Source organism: Dermacentor albipictus, chromosome 1 (genome assembly GCF_038994185.2).
Source record: "Dermacentor albipictus isolate Rhodes 1998 colony chromosome 1, USDA_Dalb.pri_finalv2, whole genome shotgun sequence".
Taxonomy (NCBI): Eukaryota; Metazoa; Arthropoda; class Arachnida; order Ixodida; family Ixodidae; genus Dermacentor; species Dermacentor albipictus.
Window position 1 is genome coordinate 256,769,983 of NC_091821.1, and position 24,619 is coordinate 256,794,601.

General features: G+C 41.6%; 1 protein-coding gene across 2 annotated transcripts in view; it reads right to left on the reverse strand.

The window, feature by feature from the left end:
• Positions 1 to 24,619, reverse strand: part of LOC135901759 (uncharacterized) — a 52,168-nt gene that overhangs the window by 11,803 nt on the left and 15,746 nt on the right. For both annotated transcript variants that reach the window (XM_065431601.1, XM_065431591.1), the window contains exons 10-16: positions 21,707 to 21,839; positions 17,464 to 17,670; positions 13,624 to 13,806; positions 8,563 to 8,700; positions 8,394 to 8,477; positions 7,950 to 8,013; positions 3,973 to 4,035 (exon numbers count right to left, since the gene is read on the reverse strand). In XM_065431601.1, the coding sequence (XP_065287673.1) occupies positions 3,973 to 4,035; positions 7,950 to 8,013; positions 8,394 to 8,477; positions 8,563 to 8,700; positions 13,624 to 13,806; positions 17,464 to 17,670; positions 21,707 to 21,839 (872 nt within the window). The remainder of the gene's footprint in view (positions 1 to 3,972; positions 4,036 to 7,949; positions 8,014 to 8,393; positions 8,478 to 8,562; positions 8,701 to 13,623; positions 13,807 to 17,463; positions 17,671 to 21,706; positions 21,840 to 24,619) is intronic.

Consider the following 24,619-nt stretch of genomic DNA (forward strand, 5'->3'; position numbering starts at 1 on the left):
GCTTCCAAGATATTTTGAGATTCCCATCAACCCCATTCCATTACAGCCCATTCACTAAAAACAAAATCACATCCTATATGCTCTCATTACAAAACACATACTCAGTAGGATGCAAGAATGTATTAACAAAAGCACCTACAATACTTATTAATACTCATGTCACAAATGAATTCTCAATGGTCAGTGAACTAGTTCTGTTTATCTGTGAGGACGCGAAACTATCTCTGCTTCAAAATGGTCCAAGCTCAAGCTATCTAAGAAACTATCTTAACTTCCCCAACGCATATTCATACATCCTAATGCATTGAAAGCATTGAAGCAACGAACTGAACTCAACGTCTCACCCAATTCAACAAACTTTTGGTGGAAAATATGCGTAAAATACAAGATAAATATGGGCATGCCAGCTTTCAGTTCAGGTGGCAGGTGTCATTGTTCTGTTAAGGTTTGCCCCTTCCATGAAGGAACATAAGATGCACTCAACGGGCACGCTGTCTACTGTAAATGCACAAGCAAGAAAAAAAAACACTTTTTTCTCTTAAATAAAATTAGTATTATTAGCATGAGTGCTTTAAGTGTTTTCTGTTTAACAAAGTCCTCAATTTAACTAAATATTGTTGGGTTCCATCGACTTTGTCAAATCAAAAGTTTAACTGTATAATTTTCTTTACAGCTGCCAATGTGATAACATAAAAGGGAAGTGTTATCTTTTGTCTCATTAGATGCCACAGAAAAAATCGTTGTAACAAAGAAAAATTCTTAGCAATGAGCACAATTAATCACCTCCCGTCTTCGATTTATTAGAAAACTCAGTACTGCATAACAAGCTGCTCTGCCATAGTATCATAGGCACCTCCATTATACTTGAGAAAGCTACCTAACAGGCTGTCAGCAATACATTGTAGCCAAACGTAATCTGAGATAACCTGCCATTCGAATTTCTCAAGAATCTATGCTGGGCTTTTTCATTCTGGTGGTCAGTGATAACTTATCATAATACTTAAATAAGGACTATGCATTATGTGTTGACGTTAATAACATTTTTACACCAGCTCAAGATTAGCAGTCTATAAAGCATCGAAGGATACTATACAGCTATACATCTAGCACATTAATCCAAAAATTATAAGAACACTCATATTCTACAAAACTACGTTGTATATTTTCAATGAAAATACTGCCTAGTAATATTTCTTCATCCAGTGCCACACATTAATTTTGTCATCGCAGCTTGCAGTCTCACTTCACATACTACACTATACACATCCACATCACCATGGCTCTGCACACACAAGTCTTTATTTGTTGAGGTATGCTTTTGCTTAATCTGCACGTAAATTGCTCGACATTCTAAGCATTAGGTCAATAATATGTCAAATGAGTGTAATAACACTGAAACTGCTAATAGGATTTTGCGCACCCCTGCAATAAAACTAGGACGTCAACTTGCTACTTCTTTCACTTGGTTATCACCAGATTAGCCTCAACCACTGCAAATCAGAACTAAGGATTGCTATTCACTTACACTGCCATTGCACTTTACAATTCTCAACCATCACATATAAGAACAGATCTACTGCTTTGAGAAAAAGTAATGAAGCCCTATGAGTGCGTGCCAATTGCAGCGTCGCGCCACCTAGCACTTCAGTACTTAGGCTGGCCTGGTTTCAAGACAAGCACAGAGCTCATGCGCATCCCGTATTACTTGCTGCCATGACCGTTCGTTGTGTCTCACTTGCTGTGCTACCATTTGGCGAGTTTTGTGCAAGCCACTGCTGCCTGACAAGTACAGCTCAACGTTATCTTGCTGTAATGGCCATGTTACAACATCACTATTACACTGATATCTCCCGGCACAAAAGCCGATGTCTAACATTAAGCCACATTTAGCAAGTAGTGCTGGCTTGTGCAGAACTTAGATAGCGGTGGGTAAAGCATAGGATTAAGCAAATGGTCATGCTGGCAAGTAATATAGGATGGACATGTGCACCATGTGGGTCTTCACATCAGCCGAGTCCAAAATTCCAAGGCCCTAGGTGGTGAAATGATGCAATTCAGCATGCACTTATATTGCAGCTGCCTGTTACCTTTGCGCACAACAGTACATAATGACAATTTATCACACAGGCATTAGGGCATGTTATATTACAATGCTAAGTATAATGAACGAGAATAAAGGAAACCATGGGCCCGATCTTTATCAGTCATACCATGTCTGCGTTTATCAACCAGTTGCCTTCACTCAAAAAAAGTCAAGTGCATGTGATGCCTGCGACAAAAAGCGGTTTACCAAATCCACCGTCAAGGCCATTGAGTGTGTCACTGGCTAACACTCCCAGGTTTAGTTCCAGTAGTAAAACATAAATACCCCAGAAAGTGGATGGGAAAATGGTGCCGCGGTAGCTCAACTGGTAAGAGCATCGCACGTGTAATGCAAAGACGGGGGTTCGTCCCCTACTTGCAGCTAGTTGTTTTTTCATCCACTTTCATTTCCACTAGTTTATCATTTCTTTAATTCAATTAATAAGTACATGTAATTTACCCTATACTGTCCTTGATGTCTTTGTTTGTTGGCTTCTTATGATAATCCTAAGTATAGTAATATAGTATCTGTATCTGAACATTATTTGTGTTACTTATCATACACTATTTATTTATTTGCATATTTTCTACTTAATATGCCCCCTGCAGCATTCTTTCCATTACCTATACAGTGAAAGCTTGTTCATTCGAACTTCAATAATTCGAATCTATGGATAATTCGAACTGTACGATTTGGTCCGGCCAAGCTCCACAGAAGTCTATGTATAAAGAAGTCCGTTAATTCGAACACGAGAAGGTTCCCTCACGGATAATTCGAACTACGCTCGCCTGGCACACGGCTAGAGAAACGCGCCTACTGCCTACACACAAGGCTGTATTGCCTCCGAAACGGAGAGAACGGCGAGAGAAGGCAAAATCGGAAAAAAATCTAACCGACGCGGGGTCAGCCAGAAGGCAGCGGCGGCTGCCGCCTCTCCGTTCTACGTAACCTCCGAGACTTCTTGCCCACTGCGAATCTCGGAGGCTTCGCAAATCTTGTACAGCTGCTAATGCTGTGCGGAGATGGCACGGCAAGCGCCAAAACACAGCGAATCAAGTACGTCGCAGCTGCGCTTGCAATCAAGAACCAACGAATCAGGGCCTTCGCCACCTTCACATGTTCAGCGTCTTTGTCTCGGCAGTCTTCATCGGTTGTGCACCTCTGTTTTCAGCTTAGGAGGCATCGGCCGTCGCGATTCATTGTGATGGTGTTAAGCCTCGGCTAACGTTCGTTTCATTGGACATCGGTGGTGTGGCACAGTCAGACCCAGAGCTTCGACTCGAAAATGACGTGTGCCCGCGGCACACGCCATCACTTTTTGACTCGCCAAATTTTTGACATGCCCTACTGCTTCCAAATCGCAGTGTACTGTTGCTCTCCTTCACTTTCGTTAGTTCGAACTTTCGTTAATACGAACTGAAGCGGCTTCCCCTTGCGGTTCGAATTAACGAGCTTTTACTGTATATCTATACACATTTGAACTGATATACACACACAATTACACACACATGCACGCACACACCCCACATGCACGTGTTCATGCCTACACACACACTACATACTGCCAAATCAAATCCCATTTCTGCACTGTAATTGTGGGTTGTAGCAGTTTACAAGACAGGAATATATAAAACCCTCAAAAACATTCAGCTTTTTAAATGTATGACACACTTAAAGCTACTGAAAGTAGCCTTAAAGAAGATATATAAAACAAAAAATGTCTAACCAATATTGCGGCAATGTACCTTAAAATTTTCAGTCTTTAATAGAATACACACCAGGCTTCAAGAGCCAAGAAATCTAACTAGAAAATGTCTCGGTTGAATGAAAACAGGTACTGAGTGCTCAAGAACATTTTCCACAGAGCTAAAAGAAAAGCATGAGCTTACAACAGCATGGTGTGCCTGCATTCTTCAGCAGAAAGCATAGTGCCAGTGCTACCCTTTGGAGGACTGCACAGAAGGAAAAAAGATGGCCATTATCAGATCCATTGCTGCAGAAACAAAACAAGCTTGCTTATCAGAACAATGTGCATGCTTTTCATTGCTCCCACAGTCACTCACCCTAATTTTGACCCCCATGCATATGCACCAGGAGGAATTGCAGCTGATACATGGTTTTAAGGAGTGATATTCTAAGCTGCTATTTATAAGCAATCCTTTACAGATTACCCAAATAACTGATATAATCTCCATGTTCACCAACCATACAAAATCATTCAGTCACCAAAGCACATAGAGTGTTCTAATCACAAATGGCCAGTGAATAATTTTTTGGTGCCATACTTGCAACTTCAGAAAGCCCTTTATTTTACATATGGAAGTAAGCTCTGAATATAACATATTTTTATGCGAAGCATATTACTAGAGCTCAACCCAGCTCCTCAGGCGCGGCGGTGTCACCTTCAATACCATGTGACACCGTGACGTCACGACAGAGGAGAAACGGGGCTCCAACTCGCGCCGTCGCTCGCGCCGTCGCGGCGGTATATAAGCAGCTGCGCTTGCCTCTGCTAGACACTCACGAGGTGAGATGGCTCCTGGAGACAAAGCTGCTCGTTGGAATGAGAAGCGAAGGTTGCGGCGTGCTACAGAGACTGTTTCTAGGTGGCTTTGCTACGGCGCAGCGACTACGCACCCCGCATCGGACGCGGTGAGCGTCGAGCAACGCAGCGTTCGGCGCGACAACGAAATGTGCGCCTGAGCAAGCGCTGCACGCCTGAGCCGACGCCGACGACACCGGCTTTTCTGCGACACGAGCTCCTTAACGCTGTCGCGTTAAAATAAAGGCTAGTATGCTTCGCATCCTGGGCTTAACCTTGGCTAAGCCACAGCCAGTTTATTTTTTTGTTTCAGCAAGCTTAAACTTTGCACAAAAGCCAACTTCTCACTGACATAGGGAAAAAGCAGATGCATATGCGCAGAAGGGTGCACAGGAACACAGTGAATGGTGAAAAAAGCAACAATGCAAAGTGATACCATGCTGCAATACGCTACCACAGTGTGGACTCTCATGGCCGCATCTCTGGTAAAATGGCACAATAGAGCCATCTCTCCACTCTAACAGCAAAATGCAGCATGTGCTGTGTTTTGGCCGAACTATGGGAAATGGCTCCACCATTTCATTGCAGTGAAATCACGATTTCTTTTTGTCTGGCACTGCCATCGACAACCGGTGCTTCCGATTCATGCTGTATAAAACAGGCAAAAAATGTACCTCACGATAAAGTTAAACTCTATGCACTACAAGATAGCACCTCCAAGCAAAATTTAAACAAAAATGAGCCAGAATTTTACGCTAAAGAGTCATGTCTACACGTCACTATTTTTTATGCTATATTTGGTATATGTACACTCCCAACCCACACCAATTGGGTCATAAGAAGTACCTCTTCGCACTTGAATTACATTTGCAGTCATGTTATAGTATTTGTGCAAATACAGTAACTACCGAGTGAAAAGACCTTATCTAGGGAGATTTGCCTGGCCCCACTAGTGCTTGACATTAATTCCTTTCATCATAAAATAAGAATGTACTGATGTATCACAACTGAAAGCATCAACAACTGTAGTTAGCTTTAATAGACCTCTCCCCGTTTGCAAACAGCGTGAGGTCACTGCGAGTGCCCCTCCCATCTGCCGCACCTTTGAGGCGGGCGCTGGTTGGCAAGAAACATTCGTGCGACCTGCTCTCCCTGCATAAGAGCGCTGCTTGTATATCAACTGCCGCGATCATAATTTCGGCATATTGCTATCTTTTGAAGTGACAGCATCTACGAACTGTGCTTAGAAAGTATAATCGTCCCCTTTTTACTGACACAACAACATAGTATTAGTGCCGAGTGCATGGTTCTCTTAAATCAGCATGTAGTGATTTCGTAAGAGTGTGCCTCTTCCATAGGTCAAACAGCCACAAAACTTTATTACTCTTCGAAAGCAAACATTTCAACACAGATGATGCAATTTTAACGGTGCCGAAATTATACTTCGCTTAAATGACTGGTCTTGGGACAAAAATTTGTTGTGAAGGTACTCATTTGCACCCCACCTACACTGTAGCTTTAAACGGTGCACAAGATGAACTTCGTCTACACCTATCAGCCATACCCATCACGGCGGCTTAGCGAAGCCGTACCAAATGGCGATGCCTAAATTCATATGAGGGAGGAATGCAGAGACATATAGCACGGTAAGAAGCCCCAAGTGGTCAAAGTTAATCCGGAGCCTTTTCATACAGTGTCCCCCATAAGGTGCTGTGCAGCTTATGGATGTTAAGCACCACGATTTAATTTGAATTATTAGTCATGGTCATGTGAACATACAAGGCACAAGCGTACATAAGTACATAATCCGTTGTGCGATAACTTCACTGTGTCAGCTGCCTCTCTTTGCTGCTATCAACTTATAAGACTCAACTTTTGCATGTTTATGTGCATCATCATACCATGAATTTCATGCCGTAAAAGTGATTATAACTTAAGGCCCATGAGATATGTGTTAAAACACAATAATTCCAGCGGTTTGCCTATCGGGCATTCCTCGCGGTGAAATATATACACGCAGCTTCGGCAGTAGTGAAAACATGCTAAAGCTCATTTATGGTCATACATTTCAGTCAATAGATTATGCTCCCACGAAGGCATTTCTTTTTTTTTTTTTTTTTCTGCACACAGCGCAGGTGGCACCAAGATACACGCACTCACTAATCATTGAGTCTCATTCATTCTCACCTGTTCAAATATTACAGGTCCCGAAGTTCTATCGGTGCCTGATCACTATGACTGGCCTTATTACATACAACACATGTCCACAGTCTCGTATTGCTAATCACGTAGCGTGCGCACACACACGCACACCACGTAGTTCGTTTCCCTACACAAAGATGAGTCGATATCGTCACTGTTTTTCGTGGCACACTTTACCACACCACAAAAAACATGGTACACTTCCATGGAAAAGCCGATATTCTTCATCACACTATGAATCACAGACTACCACGTGGTTTACATTCGCAAGTACAAAATGGCCAGCGTCGCCAGATTTCTGTCACGCAGTTTACCACTCACTGATGTTCTCCAACACACAATACTGCTACTCTGGCTGGCAAGCTAATTGTGGAGATTCATGTAAAAAAAGAAGAAGAAGAATCTCAGTGCCCTTCCACTCTGTGAAGAAGGATGACCAGCGAAGCTGTGTATGCAGGCCCCTTAATGACGAACTGCGCCTCCGCCGCGGGTCGGCCCGGCATTGCACTATCTTCGGGATCGGCCCACATATGAGGAGCGCTAAACACCTGCTTCACCCCCACCGGGGTTTGGCCTGGCATTTCACTATCTTCGGGATAATCCCACGTATAGGGAGTGCTTAATGCCTGCTTCACCTCCGCCGCGGAACAGGCCGGTATTGCACCATCTTTGGGATCGGCCTGTGTATGGGGAGTGCTTAACACCTGCTTTACCTCTGCCATGGGTTGGCCCGGCATCACACTATCTTCGGGATCGGCCCACATATGGGGAGTTTCTTGTTTACCACACCAACGACACGAAAATTTCCTTGGACGGTAGAGGTATACAACTTCGCTGTAAAAAACATGTGTCCACATGGCACCCACCTACACCAAGCACTGCGTGATTGCACCATGCAGAAAGCCGGCAGCAGCTGTGTTTTGCCAACCAGGGTCACTGCACATGCGCCAGAGACATCACGCTATGACATCGCCTGCACTGTGTGACATACCCCAGGAGAGGTCTATAGTGAGGAAGTCTTTAAATGTTGAGACTACTAGTATTATATTCCGAGTTCTTTGCTTCCTGCAATGGCATAAACCAAAATTGAAACAGAATCGGAGTCCTACAAACATCTCGCACCCAGCTTCTGTAGAAGGTGACTTGGCACTCTCCCTTGCTTGCGACTCCATTGCATCCAAAAGTGCTGCAAGAAAAGAAAGTTAGATAGCTAGAATAATATGTCACAAAAGCAACTGAGGCTACGATATGCGCCCAAACAAAAGAAGAAAGAATACAACCTCATTTCTTTTTTGCACATTTTCACAGGCTATCCGTAACCATCCCTAAAAATGCAGAAGTCAAATATGCCAGGCAACTACACCGCAATTTTCAAAGAACTGTCACTATTATATATTTCTGTAATTGCTTGCAATGAACCTGAAGTTGAGTTGTAAACTACATTGAACACTACACCATAAAAAGCCCAGAAAAGAAGTGCCATGTCAAGCCTTCTCGCAGCTCGTGCAATTTTACTAATTTCCTTTTAGAAGAATGCTTCATGAGATAATGCATAGTTTCCTTTACCTGTTATTTCGAGGTCCAGTGACTTTTCGACTGCTGGCGGACATCTGCTAATCATTGGTGTGGTAAGCCCAGTCAGCAAGTGACCTATGAAAATTTTCAAAAAGATTGTTCAGTATGCCATCCAACAAAGAAACGTTGAATAGACTAGATACTTCCATGACACACTCACTCGGAATATGCGATGGTGTGTGAGAAACAACATCCAAGTGCCTATCAATTTCTTCATGTATAGCCTTCACGCAGCCACGAACAATCTTGGCTCCTTTGAGTCTGTTCTCTGGTGGTGTTCGCTGCAATGATCTTCGAGCTAAAGCAAAGGAATCCACATTTCAGCTTGCAATTGAAAATTACTTGAAGCAAAGTAATGTAAAAAATACTGATACTAATAAACATGCCAACTAAATATGACAGTTTTACACAGTTAAGCCTCAACATAATGAACTTCAATATAACTAAATTCTTGATGTAACAAGAAATTTTACATTTTAGAACTTCTTGTCCATAGAACACCATGTATTTTGAACCTGAATATAACGAAGTGTGTTTAAACACGACTGCAATATAACGAAATTTCACTGCCGGCATGATGGAACACTGAGATAATAAACAGAAACAGACACTGGTTATCTGTTTTTCACACTCATTAGCTACATGTCCCTCGCCTATCACATTTCATGAACCAAAGAATATGATGGGCAGCAGTGGCTGCAACAAGCTGACTCCATCGTGTGGCCAAATTACTCTAGTGCTTGAGAGGCCAGTTCGGTTGTGCTAGATGATGGCACTGGATTGCTACACCAGTACACAAGGTATCACAACATGCCATGCTTGTTTTCTTTTTTCATATAATTTGCTCTGGTGGAATCAGGAACCACGCAAGGCTGGACAAAGGTTATAGCTCCTGCAGTCATGACCTCTGCCTGTGACCACTTTTGCATTGTAGTAGTATGTCAATGATGCCTTCATGGTGCAAGCGCAAAATTAACATGACAGAATGTATCAGACCTATCCAGTGGTTGCACAAAACCAAGCTTGCGTTTGCAGAGACATGTTATGCAGCGAATATGGTATGTGTATGTCAAAACATTGCAGCAAACTCAATTTGACCAGTAACAGAGTCCGTGTGACCTACAAACTTTCTAGGTGCATCCTGAACTCGCCCACATGTCTACCCTTCATGATGGCGGCGGAAACCCAATGTGCCCACATGGTTGTCAGCATTAAGCAAAAGATCTATTAGACAAGCCCATGCTGACATGAAACAAGGAGATGTTATTCAGAGCTACACCCTTTCAGACCACCCAAATATATAGTTTACCTATATAGTATGTGAACAAGTGCTCGAGGCCTAGTTTATAGGCAGACAGCCAGGCAAAAATTTGCAACACATCGCAGAGAGTGACATCAGTAAATCCGTGTCAATTCGTGTCAAGAGTTATTAAGGTTCCAAGGTAACAAAATCTTCAAAATTTCCGTGTACTAGTAGCTACACAAAAAATTTGGCATGTAACAAAAATTATGCCCCTAACAAGTAAATTTTGATGTGAAAGCATCAAATGGCCCATTGAACGAAAAAGCTGTTGTCTGTCATCTGTACCAGTGAAACCACACCTAAATTCCCATTGGCTGTGACATGATGTCACAAGCGCGCCTCAAGGGTGCTCCCACTGGCTGCGACGTCACGTCACAAGCGGGCCTTGATGGAGCAAAGAGAGCGAAAGGGGACACCTGCTGCAGCAGTAGCACGCCAGGCGTTGTGTGAGGGTTCAGGGCATCACCGCGATGCCACAACACCCTCGCTCTCACTCTCGGAAGCCTGTGTTACCCGCGCATTCCTTGGCCATGCAAGCTCTCGCCTGCGTTCTAAGTGCACTTCAGTAAGGCGAAATCAAAATGCGCCAAGCGTCTCAACATGCTCACTTGCCCGCAAGGAGTCCAGAACTCAAAGGACCACTCAGTGGCATTCAAATGTACTTTAATGCTTTCACATTCCCAACTTATAAGAAGTGCTTAAATGTCCTCAGATTTTTTTATTGCTGAGAGCTGTAAAGTAGCTGGCTTCTCATAAAAGGAAAACAAATACTGTCTACTACCATTAATTCAAAGTTTTTGTAGCTGTGGTGATTGGTTGCACTCTCCTGCAGAAATAGTCATTAATAGGAAGGGCTGGAAAACTTGGCGTCACCTTATCTGCTAAATTATCTATGATAATCAGCTGCTCTTTAAAAAACAATCATAATAGGCCATGCAGCACACTGAATGCTGCATCTAATGTGCTTTTGGCATTGCCTTTATGTGAGAACACCTCCAGTGTGTTCAGACAGGCCAGGTAGAGTGTATTTGTCAGGATCCATAATTTACAGCTCACTACAAATTTATACTGCCCCTAATGCTCATACTTTTATCCTTTGTCATGGGACTGCAAGCTTCCACTTCACTGTTAACGCTTATAAAATCTTCAAATGAGAAAGGTACATTGCCAAAAGCTGACAGAAAATTAGTCTATTTAGAGGAAGATAGAATCTACGTATTCAATGTCACTGACACTTGTACCATTTATATCAGCTTCCACTGCCCTTCACCTCCTTGCTCCCCTGCTTTTCTTTGTCATTGAACAGCTGAACAAACCTCCTACACAATTTTCTGGTGCTGCCTCTCATTCAAAATAAAAAATAAAGAAAAATAAATTAAGCCACTGGAAGATCACATCGCAACTGATGTGTGATGACAACATTGTCACGTGCTAGGAATTAAATGAATGATCACAAGGGATTGACAACTCTAGAGTCTGCACAAAAAAATAACCTATCAAGGAAAGGTGCAAAAAACATATGGCATGTAGTTTGTTTTGATGCGTGAAAACTTATGGGGCCTCTCAATATATGCAAGTTAACTTAGAATATGTTCCCTACTGCATGTGACAAGCAGCAGTTCCCAAGCGCACTGACCACAAATGACAGCAGTGTGATCCTAAAAAACTGGCATAGGAGCATTAAGAGGTGCATTAAATGGGCTGCTGTAATGCACGTGAAATGCAAGAGTGGAGCCATTCAGAGAGTGTAATGACATGCCCAAGTTTTTAAGAATGTGTAATCAACACCTGGCCTGCCAAATGCCGTGCCTTTTACACTAGTCCCCTTCGGAGATTACAATGTCGCATGGCATTAGGGCACCCAGCTTCCGTAAGCTGGAACTCAGTAGAGAAAGCCTTACAATAACAAAAATAATTACCACATATTTGTGAAATCTACATTCCTTGCTTGATAAGCAATAACATTTCTATCATTCAATGCGTAAATGTCAACAGAGAGCTTTAGTACTGCACATGCAATGACACAAACAAACACTATGTTTAGCACAAAGCACCTGCACAAAACGCAACAAAAATGGAATGGTATATGCACACAGCCAGCACATAAGCACATATCCAATTATTGTGAGCACGTGCGGAGCACCATCACATACCGCTCTTGTTCTTGTCTTGTTCAGGACAGCACAAGACTTCTTGTGTTCACAAAATGGCGATATCAAAGGCAACTAGTAGCATTACGCAGTTCTACTATAGTGCTAGAATACGAGTGGGCTTTACTTTTCAATCGCTTAATATTTTGGCTTGGCTTGGCCTTAACTATACAGTGTGACCCAGATAACTTTTGCCAGAGTTTTAAAATATGCAAATGCCACGTAGCTGAACAGAACCAAGGTAATGTTGTTTGCCGTTGCTTGGAGATACTCAAACTATTTTTTTGCATTCCACCTAATTAGATAATTAGTCTTAATTAAGTAATGAACTTCTCAAAAAGTATAATTAGATGAAAAGAGTCAATGAGAAAATTGTAGAGCCACATGAAAAACTCCCAATACAGCTTCCTGTTGCTCAATATGTAATACTACATAAAAGTGTTTTTCCAAGCATGAGGGAAGCCTGCAAATGCACGCAAAATTGCCACGCGACTGGCCGTTTGAGGCACTTTGCGTGTATTCGCGGGCGTCTTTCACACTCGGAGAAACACTTTAATGTAGTACATATTGAGCAACAGAAAGCTGCACAGGGAGTTTTTTCATGTTACTCTACAATTTTCTACAATTTTCTCATTGACACTTTTCATCCAATCACAATATTTGAGAAGTTGATTAAATTATGTAATTAGTATCTCCAAGCAACAGCAAACATCACTGCCTTGGTTTGGCCCAGCTGCGTGGCATTTGCATATTTTTAAACTCTGGCTAAAGTTAGCTGGGACACCCTGTATACTGCAAATGCTTTTAGTTTTATCAATGGTGCAGCAGGTTTACGTACAAGGGCACTCCAGCAATGTTGTGAAATCCATTGTTGCATTGCACAAAATGCTTGCCTGCAGCATACAGGGCATCGTGGACTCAGTACTAATGCATCTGTGCCCTCTTAAGAGGAACCTTAAGCTCGGGTGCTCCTATCTTTCTAGTTTTTTCTCGGCAACCACTGCACCAAATTTGGTGAGGTTTGTTGCATTTAAAAGAAAAACTTAAAATCTAGTGACTGTTGGTTTCGAATTTTTTTATTTAGGTTGTAAATTTTTTTTCTTTAAAATTGGCAAAAATTGAAAATTTTCAGAAAATGAAACTGTCAAGTTTACAACTCCGTAACTCAGCAATAAAAAATGATATCACAATTCTGTGAACTGCATCTAATAGTACATCTAAAGCAGTCAAGATTGATATGTCACACATGATTCTCAAAAAATTTAGTAATATGGAAATACAGCTTTTGCAGAACCCTTGTACACAACGCAACGAATTCATGTAAGATATAAATTGGCACATCGAATTTGTCTGCTTTGAATGATCTAATAGATGTCGTATACAGAATCGCGATATTTGCTCTTGATACAGAGTTATTATATTGTAAACTTGGTGCTTCTATATTTCTTTAACTTCCAGATTTTTAAAAACTCTTGTAACAAAAAGCGCTAAATCGAAATTCCACTACCAACAGTCACTAGAATTGAACTTTCTCTCCCAAATGCAACAAATTTAATTAAAATCGGCCCAGTGCTTATCTCAGAAAAGCGTTTCTGCGTTTTACATGTATTTGAACAGGCCGCATCGGAGTTGAGCCTGAGCTAAAGCTTCCTCTTAAAAGCTACAGTAAATGTATATTGAGAGCAACATAAGAAGGGTGTGGAGGATAGTGCACTACATCTGGAAAAAAAAAACAAAGAAAGAAAATGTATAAGGCTTAAATACCTACCAATTTTTAGGTTCTTCAAGGCAGCTTGAACCTTTTCTGGCACCGTGCTACTTTCAAATGCCACTGCCGTCAGATCCTGCACAGCATTTATCCTTGTGCAGATTTCACTGATGACATTAGCTGATTCCAAGTTATTGAGCGAACTGTCATCCAAAGAAGCAATGCTTCTTTTTAGCGATATATCTGCAGCATGAAAGAAAAACAGCAAAAGAAAAGCCTGTTTGGTGATTCACACTAGAAGCACTTTTCACAAAGACTGCCAAAGAACCTCAAAACGTTGTGTTTCTAGCAACTCTTCATCATTCTCTTTAGTTGGGCCAAACAGTTATCTTCCAGTTTATGTTGTTTTAATTCTGAAGTAGGCATGGTGATACATACAGAATGAATATAACAGGAAATCCATAGGAAGAAAAAGAACTTCAGGCGAGACCTCCCATGTGGATACATTGTGTTAATAAAGAAAGACAAAATTAAGAACTAATTAAGAAGCCTAAAACAGTGGGATGGTTGTATGCACACAATATATCCTATAAACAATGGATCCCAAGAAAACAATAGAAACATACACATGCCCAGCAAGCAAGCACAACATAGCCACTAGGGTCGTTCCACAGTAAATGAACCAGTGTTTTTTGACCATCACAGATAATAGTTGATAGTAAGCGTCTGATAAGTAGTTGATAGTAATTGTATTCGTTGAAGCTCAAAACTCATTCTCCCAATCTGTTCCTGTTGTCAAAAATTGTGGTGCTTTCTTGGTGAGATATTATGGTTCTAGTCCAACCAAGCTAGAAGGCACTAAGAACCATTTTTTAAAAGTACTGTATGTTATATGACCCAGATTTTGATTGTGTGTATGGCAAGTCAATGACGTGGTGTGACTGTAAAAACAGTCAAATTTTCAAATACAGTAGAATCTCAGTAAGCATAAATTGTTTAAACGGAGCTGCCAGTTAAACGGAGCAACAGCCTCTAAATTAGTTGGTTTTGTATTTGGATAATGCAAAAAAACTTTCATTCGCCGGAAACAAAATTTTCGCAAGTTTCCGTAAACAGCAGCCAGCTCTAAAGTAATTTTTTTTTTTCAGAAAAAGTCAATATCTACTTTTTTTGCGGCACGTACCTTCTATGTAGAAAGCTATCCTTAACCCTTTCAGCGCCAATGACTTAGCAGTGCATTCTCCACTCTCTCCAGTCAGATGTGCACAGTAACACGAAGTTGGCTGGCTCCGAGGTAGTTCTACCATCGGTTGCATATTTTTTTTAGAAACGAATGGAAAAAAACATATAAACAACATATAAACATTTTTAAAAAAACAAGAAAAAAGAAAAATGGGACATCGAAAGCAAAACAACGCAAAATTTTTGACGATGGTTCCTGCAATGATAAATGATTTTATTTATGCACTGCAGCTTCTACTTGTGGGGTAAATTCGGACAACGATCGATGGCGGTTGTAGCAGGATCAAGTCAGTTCCATTCAGCTACTGTAAGAGGGAAGAGTAAATACTTAAACGTGTTGTTGTTGCATGTGTATTCTGTTAAAGTGTACGCATGTTTGTTACGTGTTTTTCAAGCCTCAGAAAATAAAATGTACCTGGACACATCTATCTTATAGTTATTTTTTAGAAGCTGCAACAAGAACTTCAGGCGAGCGTGTTTTGCTCTGGCAGATAGCGTTTGGAATCCAGACTGCATTAGAAGATTAGTCGGTGAGTCAGCGCGTTTGTATTTGTTGTGAATGAGCCTTATAACATTTCTTTGTACTGCCTCTAATTTTGTTATGTTAGTGGTTGTATGAGGAAACCAGACTGTGTACGCATATCGAGAACTAGCCTAACGAACGATGTGTAGGCCAGTAGCTTCGTTGATGTCGTAGAGAGCGCAAGGCTTCTTTTGAGGAAGAATAATTTGCGTTATGCTCCTACGGTGATATTTGAAATATGTTTATCCCACCTGAGGTCTGAGGTTAATGTAACTCCCAGCTATTTATGTCATTCAACTTTAGTTAGTGGTATGCCATTAATCTCAAATGTAAAGTTAGATGGTCTTGTTTTCCTTGTTACGGTCATGGCCACAGACCTTTTTACGTTAATTGACATCTGCCAATTAAAGCACCAAATACATAGAGCATTGAGGGATGTATTAAGTGTGATGTGGTCGCTATAATTAGTGATTTCGCTATAAATAATGCAGTCGTCGGCAAACAGTTTTATATTACAACCAATGTTAGCTGTGATGTCATTAATATAGATTAGAAAGAGTAATGGCCCAAGAACTGAGCCTTGGTGGACTCCAGAAGTAACAGAGCTTCCATCAAGAAGTTCCCAGCACTATGTGCCTCAAAGATGTGCTCTGATCCTTTCTTCGACCATGAGACAAATCCTCAATGAACTTTGCTCATATCTCTTGATATGAGGACAAAGAATTTTGAACTTTAAATTGTATAAATTTTTCAACTACAGTATAATCTTGATGATACCAATTTCTCTGGGCCTCTTAAAATGTTTGTATAATCAGACATTCATATGATCTATGACAAATGATAGCCGCAGTGCCAAAGTGGAGGTGAGGCACTCTTGATGTAATAGTTCTGCGGAAACCCACAAGGTGGAGAGAAGTAATTAAGTAATTGGGTTTCCTTCGTAGCAATTACTACGAACGGGTGGATGTCTGATTTTCCCTTTAGTAGTGAAGCACTCTTGTTTAACAGAATGGACAACTGGGCTAGTTGGTTTACTTGCATCTTGAAACTGTAAAAGAGCACTCATTCGGTCATCTCTCTTCTTTGTCGTCTTTGTGCGCGTTTACAGTTATAATATCATGAGAAGCCAACAAACAAAGAGACACCAAGGAAAACATGGGGTAAATCACTTGTACTTACTTTGAATTAAAGAAATTATAAATTAATGGCAATGAAAGTGGATGAAAAAACAACTTGCTGCAGGTGGGGAACGATCCCACATCTTCACATTACACGTGTGATGCTCTAACCAATTGAGCTACCACGGTGCGGTTTCCGCATCCACTTTCTTGGGTATTTATGTGTTACTACTAGAATTAACCTTGGGAGTGTTAGCCTGCACCACCACTCACAAACCTTGGCGGCAGATGTGGACCATCCTTTTTGCCGCAGGCGTCACGAGTACGTTATCTTTCTGGGTGAAGGCAACTGGTCAATAAACCCACACACGCTACGTGAAGGCATCAATGTTGCCGAGATCCTCAGTATGTAAGAACAAGAAGAAAGGGGGTTAACCGAGGGGTCCAATTTTTATTAATCATAACAGTTTCAAGACTCTTAAGGTGACTACTATCGGTCGAAGAAGCTACTGGTGGCTTTCTGCACCATTATTTTCTCAATGTTGTTAAGAAGACATTTCTGGAATGAGAAAAAACTTCCCTCGCTCCTTTGCCTACGCTGCCAGAGCCCACTGTGTGCCCTAGTGAGTATTCTTCCAATTACACAGGTCTCTGCCAGGTTTATGGAAGACTGCTATTTCATAAGCTGATTTAAGACCTACAAAAATTTACAAAAATTTGTATCATCCGACACAGCTAGGGAAAGCATTTCGACTCATCCCAAAACAAACTGCATTGCACTCACTGCATTCAAGGCAGGATTTTTGCAGAATTCCTATCACACCAAAATTGGGTTCAAACATGATCGCATTGAGATTTGACTGTATATCCACGATGGTAAAAAACACACTGGCTCACTTGGCACAAAATGACCTTACAATAAAATTGAAAGCATTCTGTAAAGTAAATGCAATGTTACCACAAAGCACACAGTCACAGCCAGAGTGAGGCAACAAGTTATTCAAAGCAGGGGCTCACCAAGGCATACAAAGAAAGCAGTTGGCTCAGTGAGGTGAAGCAGGCTCTTGAAGAGGCCTTGAACATGAAAGTTCCATGCGCACTGCATCCTATCCAGCACATCCGAGAGGCCTTCATCGCTGCTACTGACCAGTGACATGACTGCTGCTACCAGCTCTGGGTCTAGCCATTCCATCAAACGCAGGTGTTCCCACAGTTTGCTGACAGCTGAAACATCAAACGGTAGTGAATTCTTCTTTTAAGGGATTCCTTACAAGGATGTGTCACAAGGATTGCCTACTATTGACACTTTTCCTCCAGGTCTGTTTCCTGTAACTGATAACATATTATAGCATGAAAAAAAAAAACATGACAGAAATCAGTTCATACAAACAGATGTTCCTGAAAACTTCAAAGCTGCAAACACATAAAATCTTTTTATATTTCTGTGCGCCGCCATTCAAAACAGCTCATCGCAAACATGTAACGAAAGTTTGCATGCCATGGTAGTCAAGTCCACTAGAAGTGTATCTGTGGCTGTCAGCACAGTACTTGAGGTAAAGTAGAAAATTCGATGCATAACATTACCACTACAGGATGGCACATCTCTACTGCATAAAAGATTTCTCTGACAGATCACACTCATATACTCACACAAACAACAAAGCATTGCCATGTCCTATACTATGTATAATAAGAAGTTAAAGCATTCTTTCTATACTTTGAAGAGTCTCTTTAATTGTAATGGTGAGAGGATAAGCTTAATGATCGTTTCTAAGAAGAAATGACACATTATATTTTCACCCTCACATCTTCCCCTCTACTGATCCTATGCCTTTAGTTATATAGAATAGACCAAAATGTAAAATCAAAACTGCAAGATGCCAGTCATGTTCTGGAAACCCTGTCCAGACTATAAATGAAGTGATCATCAATTGCATGTTTCATGTTCAATTACAAACCGCCAGACTCCATATGTGATGCAGCTCTTTATGTCCTAGTATCCTGCTGCAGAAAAATGTGGCAATGCCTGCAACAGAGCTATAGCTACAATTGTTTCATTTCTGGCTGACAGCAAATTCCTTGCCTAGAGCAGAAGAATAAGCATAACAATACATCGCTATGGTGCAGCAGTTGTATTTTAAAGTTCTGTGACAAGGCATGGCCCAAGATGTAATGATGTAAAGCCGCTGGGCACACTAACACAAACACAGATGCCAGAATGCTTTCGTTAAGTTTCATAAAAATTAAATTATGGGGTTTTACGTGCCAAAACCACTTTCTGTCTTTAAGTTTCATGACAACAGATATAGAACATAGCATTAGTTTAACACCAATGCTGCAGTATAATATTCATATCAAACTTTGAAACAGTGGTTTATATTTACTATTCTATTTACTAATGATTTTTACTCTTTTTGATTTCTACAATAATTCTACTGAATTATTTACAAGTTATTTTTACTAATAAACGGTATTTACTAATAATGCAAAAGTAAAAGGTTAATGAAGCAGTGAGCTAAAAACATTTGGTACACTAACTTCCATGCAGTTAAGGTGGAGGAAAGAGAATTGCCTAGGATATATAAGGAACCAAACTTTCAAGAATGTAGTGTGTTCATGTAAAATTTTAAGCTTGGAGCACATCACTGGTATTACACACCAAGAAGCCATGTCACAGGCTACATTATGATTAAACAACACCAAGGGTCAATGTTTTGTGACAAATTACTATTTCAATTTTCATCTTTTTCGTTTCATCCATCATTCCAAGTGGGCAACTTTGGCACTAATGGTGGTATAGCAGCATCTGAGTCAATGATGAAGGGTGAAAAAGAATGAAAACAGAAGTGGTTTGTTATTAAATACAACCCCAAATCACTTTCAGTCAACCGAATTGCCAGAACAAAGGTAATTCATGTTGTCATGCTGGGGAGGCTCGATGCATTGCCCATCTCCATACTTTTGCATCACAACACCATTCAAAGGCTTGCTATATGATAAGCGACATGAGCATGTCTTGTACACAAAAGGAGGTCCAGTGTGGGTTATACCAAAAGTTCCTGGGCTTTTACACTGGCCCCTTTGCCATTCTGGCACCTCTCAGTGACGTCACTTATTTGCTATATATATTGCCTCACATCTGCTGGCTGCTGCTTCTCACAAGACTGATGTTACTCACATTGCCTGCTTTAAACGTTACTACCATGAGAATTCTGACTGACTTGTCTGGTGGGCACCCTCTGCAACGGGGGAAGCTCCATGCTACATTGGGTGACGAATGAAAAAAGAAAACAATGTTCACCTGGACTATGAGTGGCTTGATAGCTAAGCCTCCTACAGTCATCATTCCTCTCATCCAAAATAAGTATGTCTCATTGTAACAATAAGTTTCCTTTAACACAGGGGTGGGACTGCCTAAAGTCATTTTGGAGCAGTTTGGAGCAGAAGAAATTGCATTTTGGAGCAGCTTGGAACACACTAAATTTCATTTTGAAGCAGTTTGGAGCAGGCTAATCTGAATTTTTGTGGAATAATGGGATATGGCAGCGCACTTTGAAATCACGACAGAACACAGAATATACCAACACGAGCACCGTACAGCAACTGTCTTAAGCAACGTCCTAAGTTGAATTTTGAAGCATAGTGCATGCACATTTTAGTAATATAGTGCCTGTAGATTTTACAACAAAGCTGTTAGTCTCTAGCTGGTTGGGATTTTTTCCGGCGCATCCGCACGAAACAAGCATCCCAACCTTCAAACCACATCATTGATGATAAGCCGCTCCTCCTAACAATGCAAAGCATGTAGCACTCCCCGCATACATTTCCGGGTAAAGATTACTGCTTTGCAAGCTGCCACGGCAATGGCAACACATAGTTAAGACGTCTGTAGAGCAGCATGAATACGAGCACCGGCAAAGGGAAAGGAAATGGCCATACAACCAGCGGCGGCTTGCTGTCAAAATTACCATTACTCCCATCACTCTAAATTACCATTACTACTATTACTCAAAAAAAATAAAGCATTGCAAACTCTCCTCATTGTAGTGGTGGTTTTCAACAGCTTCACTGGACATCCATTTTCGCATGGTAGTGGCAGCAATCACAAAAACATACATTCTGGAATAGTGAGTACAAGATTTCGAAAAGTAGTGCAGTGCAAGACATTATTTATAAATACATTCTTTTTAATGTCTCAACAGTGTAGGTGAAGTGCCTGGAAATGCACTTCCCCAAGAGACCGTACAAGAAGCCAGAGTTATGAACTACTGTGGCTTATTAAAAGCCATTTCTAAATAATATAAATAGTTTCGCCTTGCCCCAATAATCAGAACGCAGGGCATAGAAGCGCGCTTTGTAGCTATAGCCTACTAAAATATAGAAGAGTGGGTCGAGCGGCCGCATGGTGCATGCTTTCCTGCAAAACCGAAAACATTGGTGGCACTGTGATCAAACCATATTTCCGGCTATATTCCCACGCCAAAACTCATGATGACAGCAGAAAACGTTCTCAAATTATGCGGCCCAATTGACGCGGTAACATAATTTCTGGGTCACCATATGCCACCGCAGACCCAGAAAGCCGCAATCGACCCTGGGCTGGTTTAATGTAAAACTATCCCTATCTGTTTTCATTCCAAATCCGCCATTAGCCCTTTATGATAAGTCAAAATCGCTCAGCCCTTTCCCATATGGGCACAAAAACAGATCAGAACAGTTTTAGGTTATACCAGCCCTCGGAAGAGGGACGTTTGCCCACTGAACCCGCTATAGCGTGCCTCTCCCTAATATCTAGTTCACTCGCAGAGCCCTCAGCCTACTTTTCATTCTTATTTGCCTCAGGTGGGGAGCGCTGCGCCGCTCGGCCTACTCAACCATATTCTAGTACACTCTAAATACAGCCGCCCCGGCCGTTCCGACAGCAGTGGAGACAGCCGGGGGTAGCCGCGCACGCGCCTGTGTGCAAAATGTGAATGGCTGCACTATTCTCGAGCACAACTCTTAAGCGCACCTTCCTACCTGCCTACCACCTACCTTCCAACCAGAACTGTAGGTTCCCTTTTTACAAAACTGTGCATAACTGTGCTCAGTGAAAAAACAAATGCCTGCTGAGCCACTGCATAGCAGAGTTCTTCACTGCTGGTGGCAGGCAACATTTAGCACTTTGAAAATGTCTAAGTCATTAAATGACACAACACAGAAGCATCTCAAGAAGCGCAAAGGCAATGACAGCTGAAGAGCCTTGCTGAAAACTACTTACACCTAACATCTGTCGTACAACCAGCAGCCAAATGTGCTATGCTGTAAGTCGTGTCCACAGATTCACAAAAAGTGTCTGCTTTACTTTTGTAGAGGTCAGACAGGTTGGCTGCACTGTTACTGCGCTCTTTCTTCTGCAATAAAAACAGGATAAAATTATTCCCCAATTTCTGAATGCTTAACATCAACATGATCAGGGTTACACAAGGGACTAAACTAGTACTAATATTTTTTCTTACCTTAACAAAAAGTGTTCCAATTCAAGTTTTTGAAGTTAATATATTATTGAAGTTGATTAGCAAATGCACCACCTTAAATATTTTTTCCTTGACCACCTCACTGTACCAATTATAGATGTGGCACTAAAAATATTGCATAAAATTTTGTTTCATGGTTGTTCTCAATTATTTAAGCCTCAATCACTTTTTAAATAATTATAAACTACCATTTAAATCGAACAATTAGTAGATGAAACTAATAAACTAACAAATTATGTGGATCCCACACACTGTGGGAATCAATGTAAGTGAAGCTTTCTGTGCTGTTTGCTTTGATTGACAATAATTAGTGGTAATGTTGATGCCGAATGTTTAATTTCTTCAGTGTCTAGTCCAATATGAAAGTGGCGAGTTGATGTTAAACGCTACCTTGCATGCACCACTACTGTACATCTGCGTAGTACACAGAACGTGCAGGGAGACGTGTATGCTTGAGGTGTTGTTGTGCCATTGTTCATAATCTCTGAGAGGGTTGGGCATTATCATTGCCTCACATAGCGCATCACATCATCGCAGAAGTGTTAAACTTTAGTTAATTATGGGGCTGTACGTGCCAAAGCCACAATCAGATTATGAAGTACACAATAGTGGCAGACTGCGGAAAATTTTGACACTCTGGTCTTCTTCTACATGCACCTAAATCTAAGTACAGTAGCGTTCTTGTATTTCACTTCCGTCTAAATGCAGCTGCCGCAGTTGGGATTGAACCCGCGACCTCAAGCAATGCTATAGCTGCAAAGCTACCGCGGCGGGCACAGAAGTGTATGTTGGACGTGCGACTGCTTCCGTAGAGTTGCCTGGACCCTACAGAGCTTTAATGCAGCTTTGCATCTGCACACCCTATGTCAGTTGTCCACTTGACAAATTTGCATGGAGCCTATTTTTCAAAAATAGCAGAAACGTACCATACCATATCTTCAGTTTGCCCACAACTGCTATCGTGTCTCTATCAAGTCACCTTTTCCCTCTCTCGCCCTGTCCCCCTTTACGGTAACTGCAAGCGAAAAGTGGCAAGGCTGTTATTCCCTCGTTTCCCAACTGGGTCGGTCCTACTCATTCTCTGCCTCCTTTCCCCCTCCTCTCTACCATTCTATCTACCTCCCCTCTGGACTTGCACATTAGTAGAAAGGTAAGTGCTGCATTTTCTGCAATCCTTTTTGTGGGAGATCACGAGTAATTACAGCTGTCAAGAGGCTAATGTAGCGACGCCCAGGCAGCTCTAGAGGGCATTGTACGCATGCGACACAATGGAAAGGTCCAAATGAGTTTCTCACGTCACCTTTCCTCTCTGCCACCCTACTTCCATGTATATCCACGCTCTGAACCAGCCCTCACTGCCGCGTGCAAGACAGCAGGAACAGCCGCAGCAGTGGAAAAGTCGAAGGAAGAAGAAAAGAAAGCTTCGTTTTAAAAATTTGGTTGCTCTTGCTTTATTTGAATGGAGTATTCTCCTGCTATATAACAAAACTAAAAATACGGGATCCAACACGGCATCAGTAATAGCTAAGCAAGGCCTTGTTCATATATGGCCCAATATTCTGGCAGCAAGAATATCAAATACAGTCACGGACCACTTCTTTAACTACTTGATTTAGTGAAACTGCATAATTACCTTAACTTGCCCGCAGCTATTCCCCTGAACCAATGTATAATGTCAACCGAAATTTGGATGTCACGCAGTGTGCCGGTGAATTTTTCAGACATAATCTACAAACGTGCGATGCTGCAAACATGGCAGTCGGGGACAAAGTTGCCACCATGTCAACTCGGCTCTATTCTACAACTCTGACTGACGAAGTTGTGCTTTGAGTCTAGTGGCCTAGACACTACAGTTGTGATGAAAATTTGTGATTGTCGGCACAGGACCTGGTGACAAGTCATCATGTGAAGCTTCCCATCAATATGTTCATACCCACAAGCCTCATCAGTGATCAAGAGTGACACAGGCTAGAGTGATGGCCTTAATAGCTGAGTTTGAGTCCGTGTACTGCCCCCTCCGAGTCCGAAAAATCAGTCAGCAACAATGCTAGGCAACTGTGCTAAGCAAGAGCACACAAGAGCAAGTTGAAATGACACATTCAGAAAGTGCATGCATGTTTTGGTTAGTGACATGGCTTGAGTGGATGGCAGCTGGCAAACCAACGTACTAATCCCATGTGATCACACCGAACGTACAGGGGTGCATTCTCAATAGCGCAGGGCACCAACTCCATTGCGATGGATGGGTGATCTGTTATTGAACGGCTATCTGGTGAAAAAAATAACCAGGATGTGAGTGCGGTAGTGAAAAGCTTGTCTCAGATGAAAGCGTACACTGCGGTCGTACTGCGAAGGAAGTCGCCAGGCCTTCGCTGCTGCGAGAGCCAAACAGTCACAAGATGACGAGAACTGCAGCTTTCACGCTGTGTTTGTGCAAAGTTGAAACAGGATTTGCTTATTCATTCAGTAAATACAAGCGTGTTGACGTAGTAAGCACTTGTTTATCGTTTTCTTGATACCCTCAATAATTTGATATTCGGTTAACTCGGACATTTTTTTCGGTCCCATGAATTCCGAATTAACGACATTTCCAGGGTGTCTACCAAGTTGACATTTCCAAATTCCCTGAGTTTTCCAGGTTTTCCCTGAGCACCTTT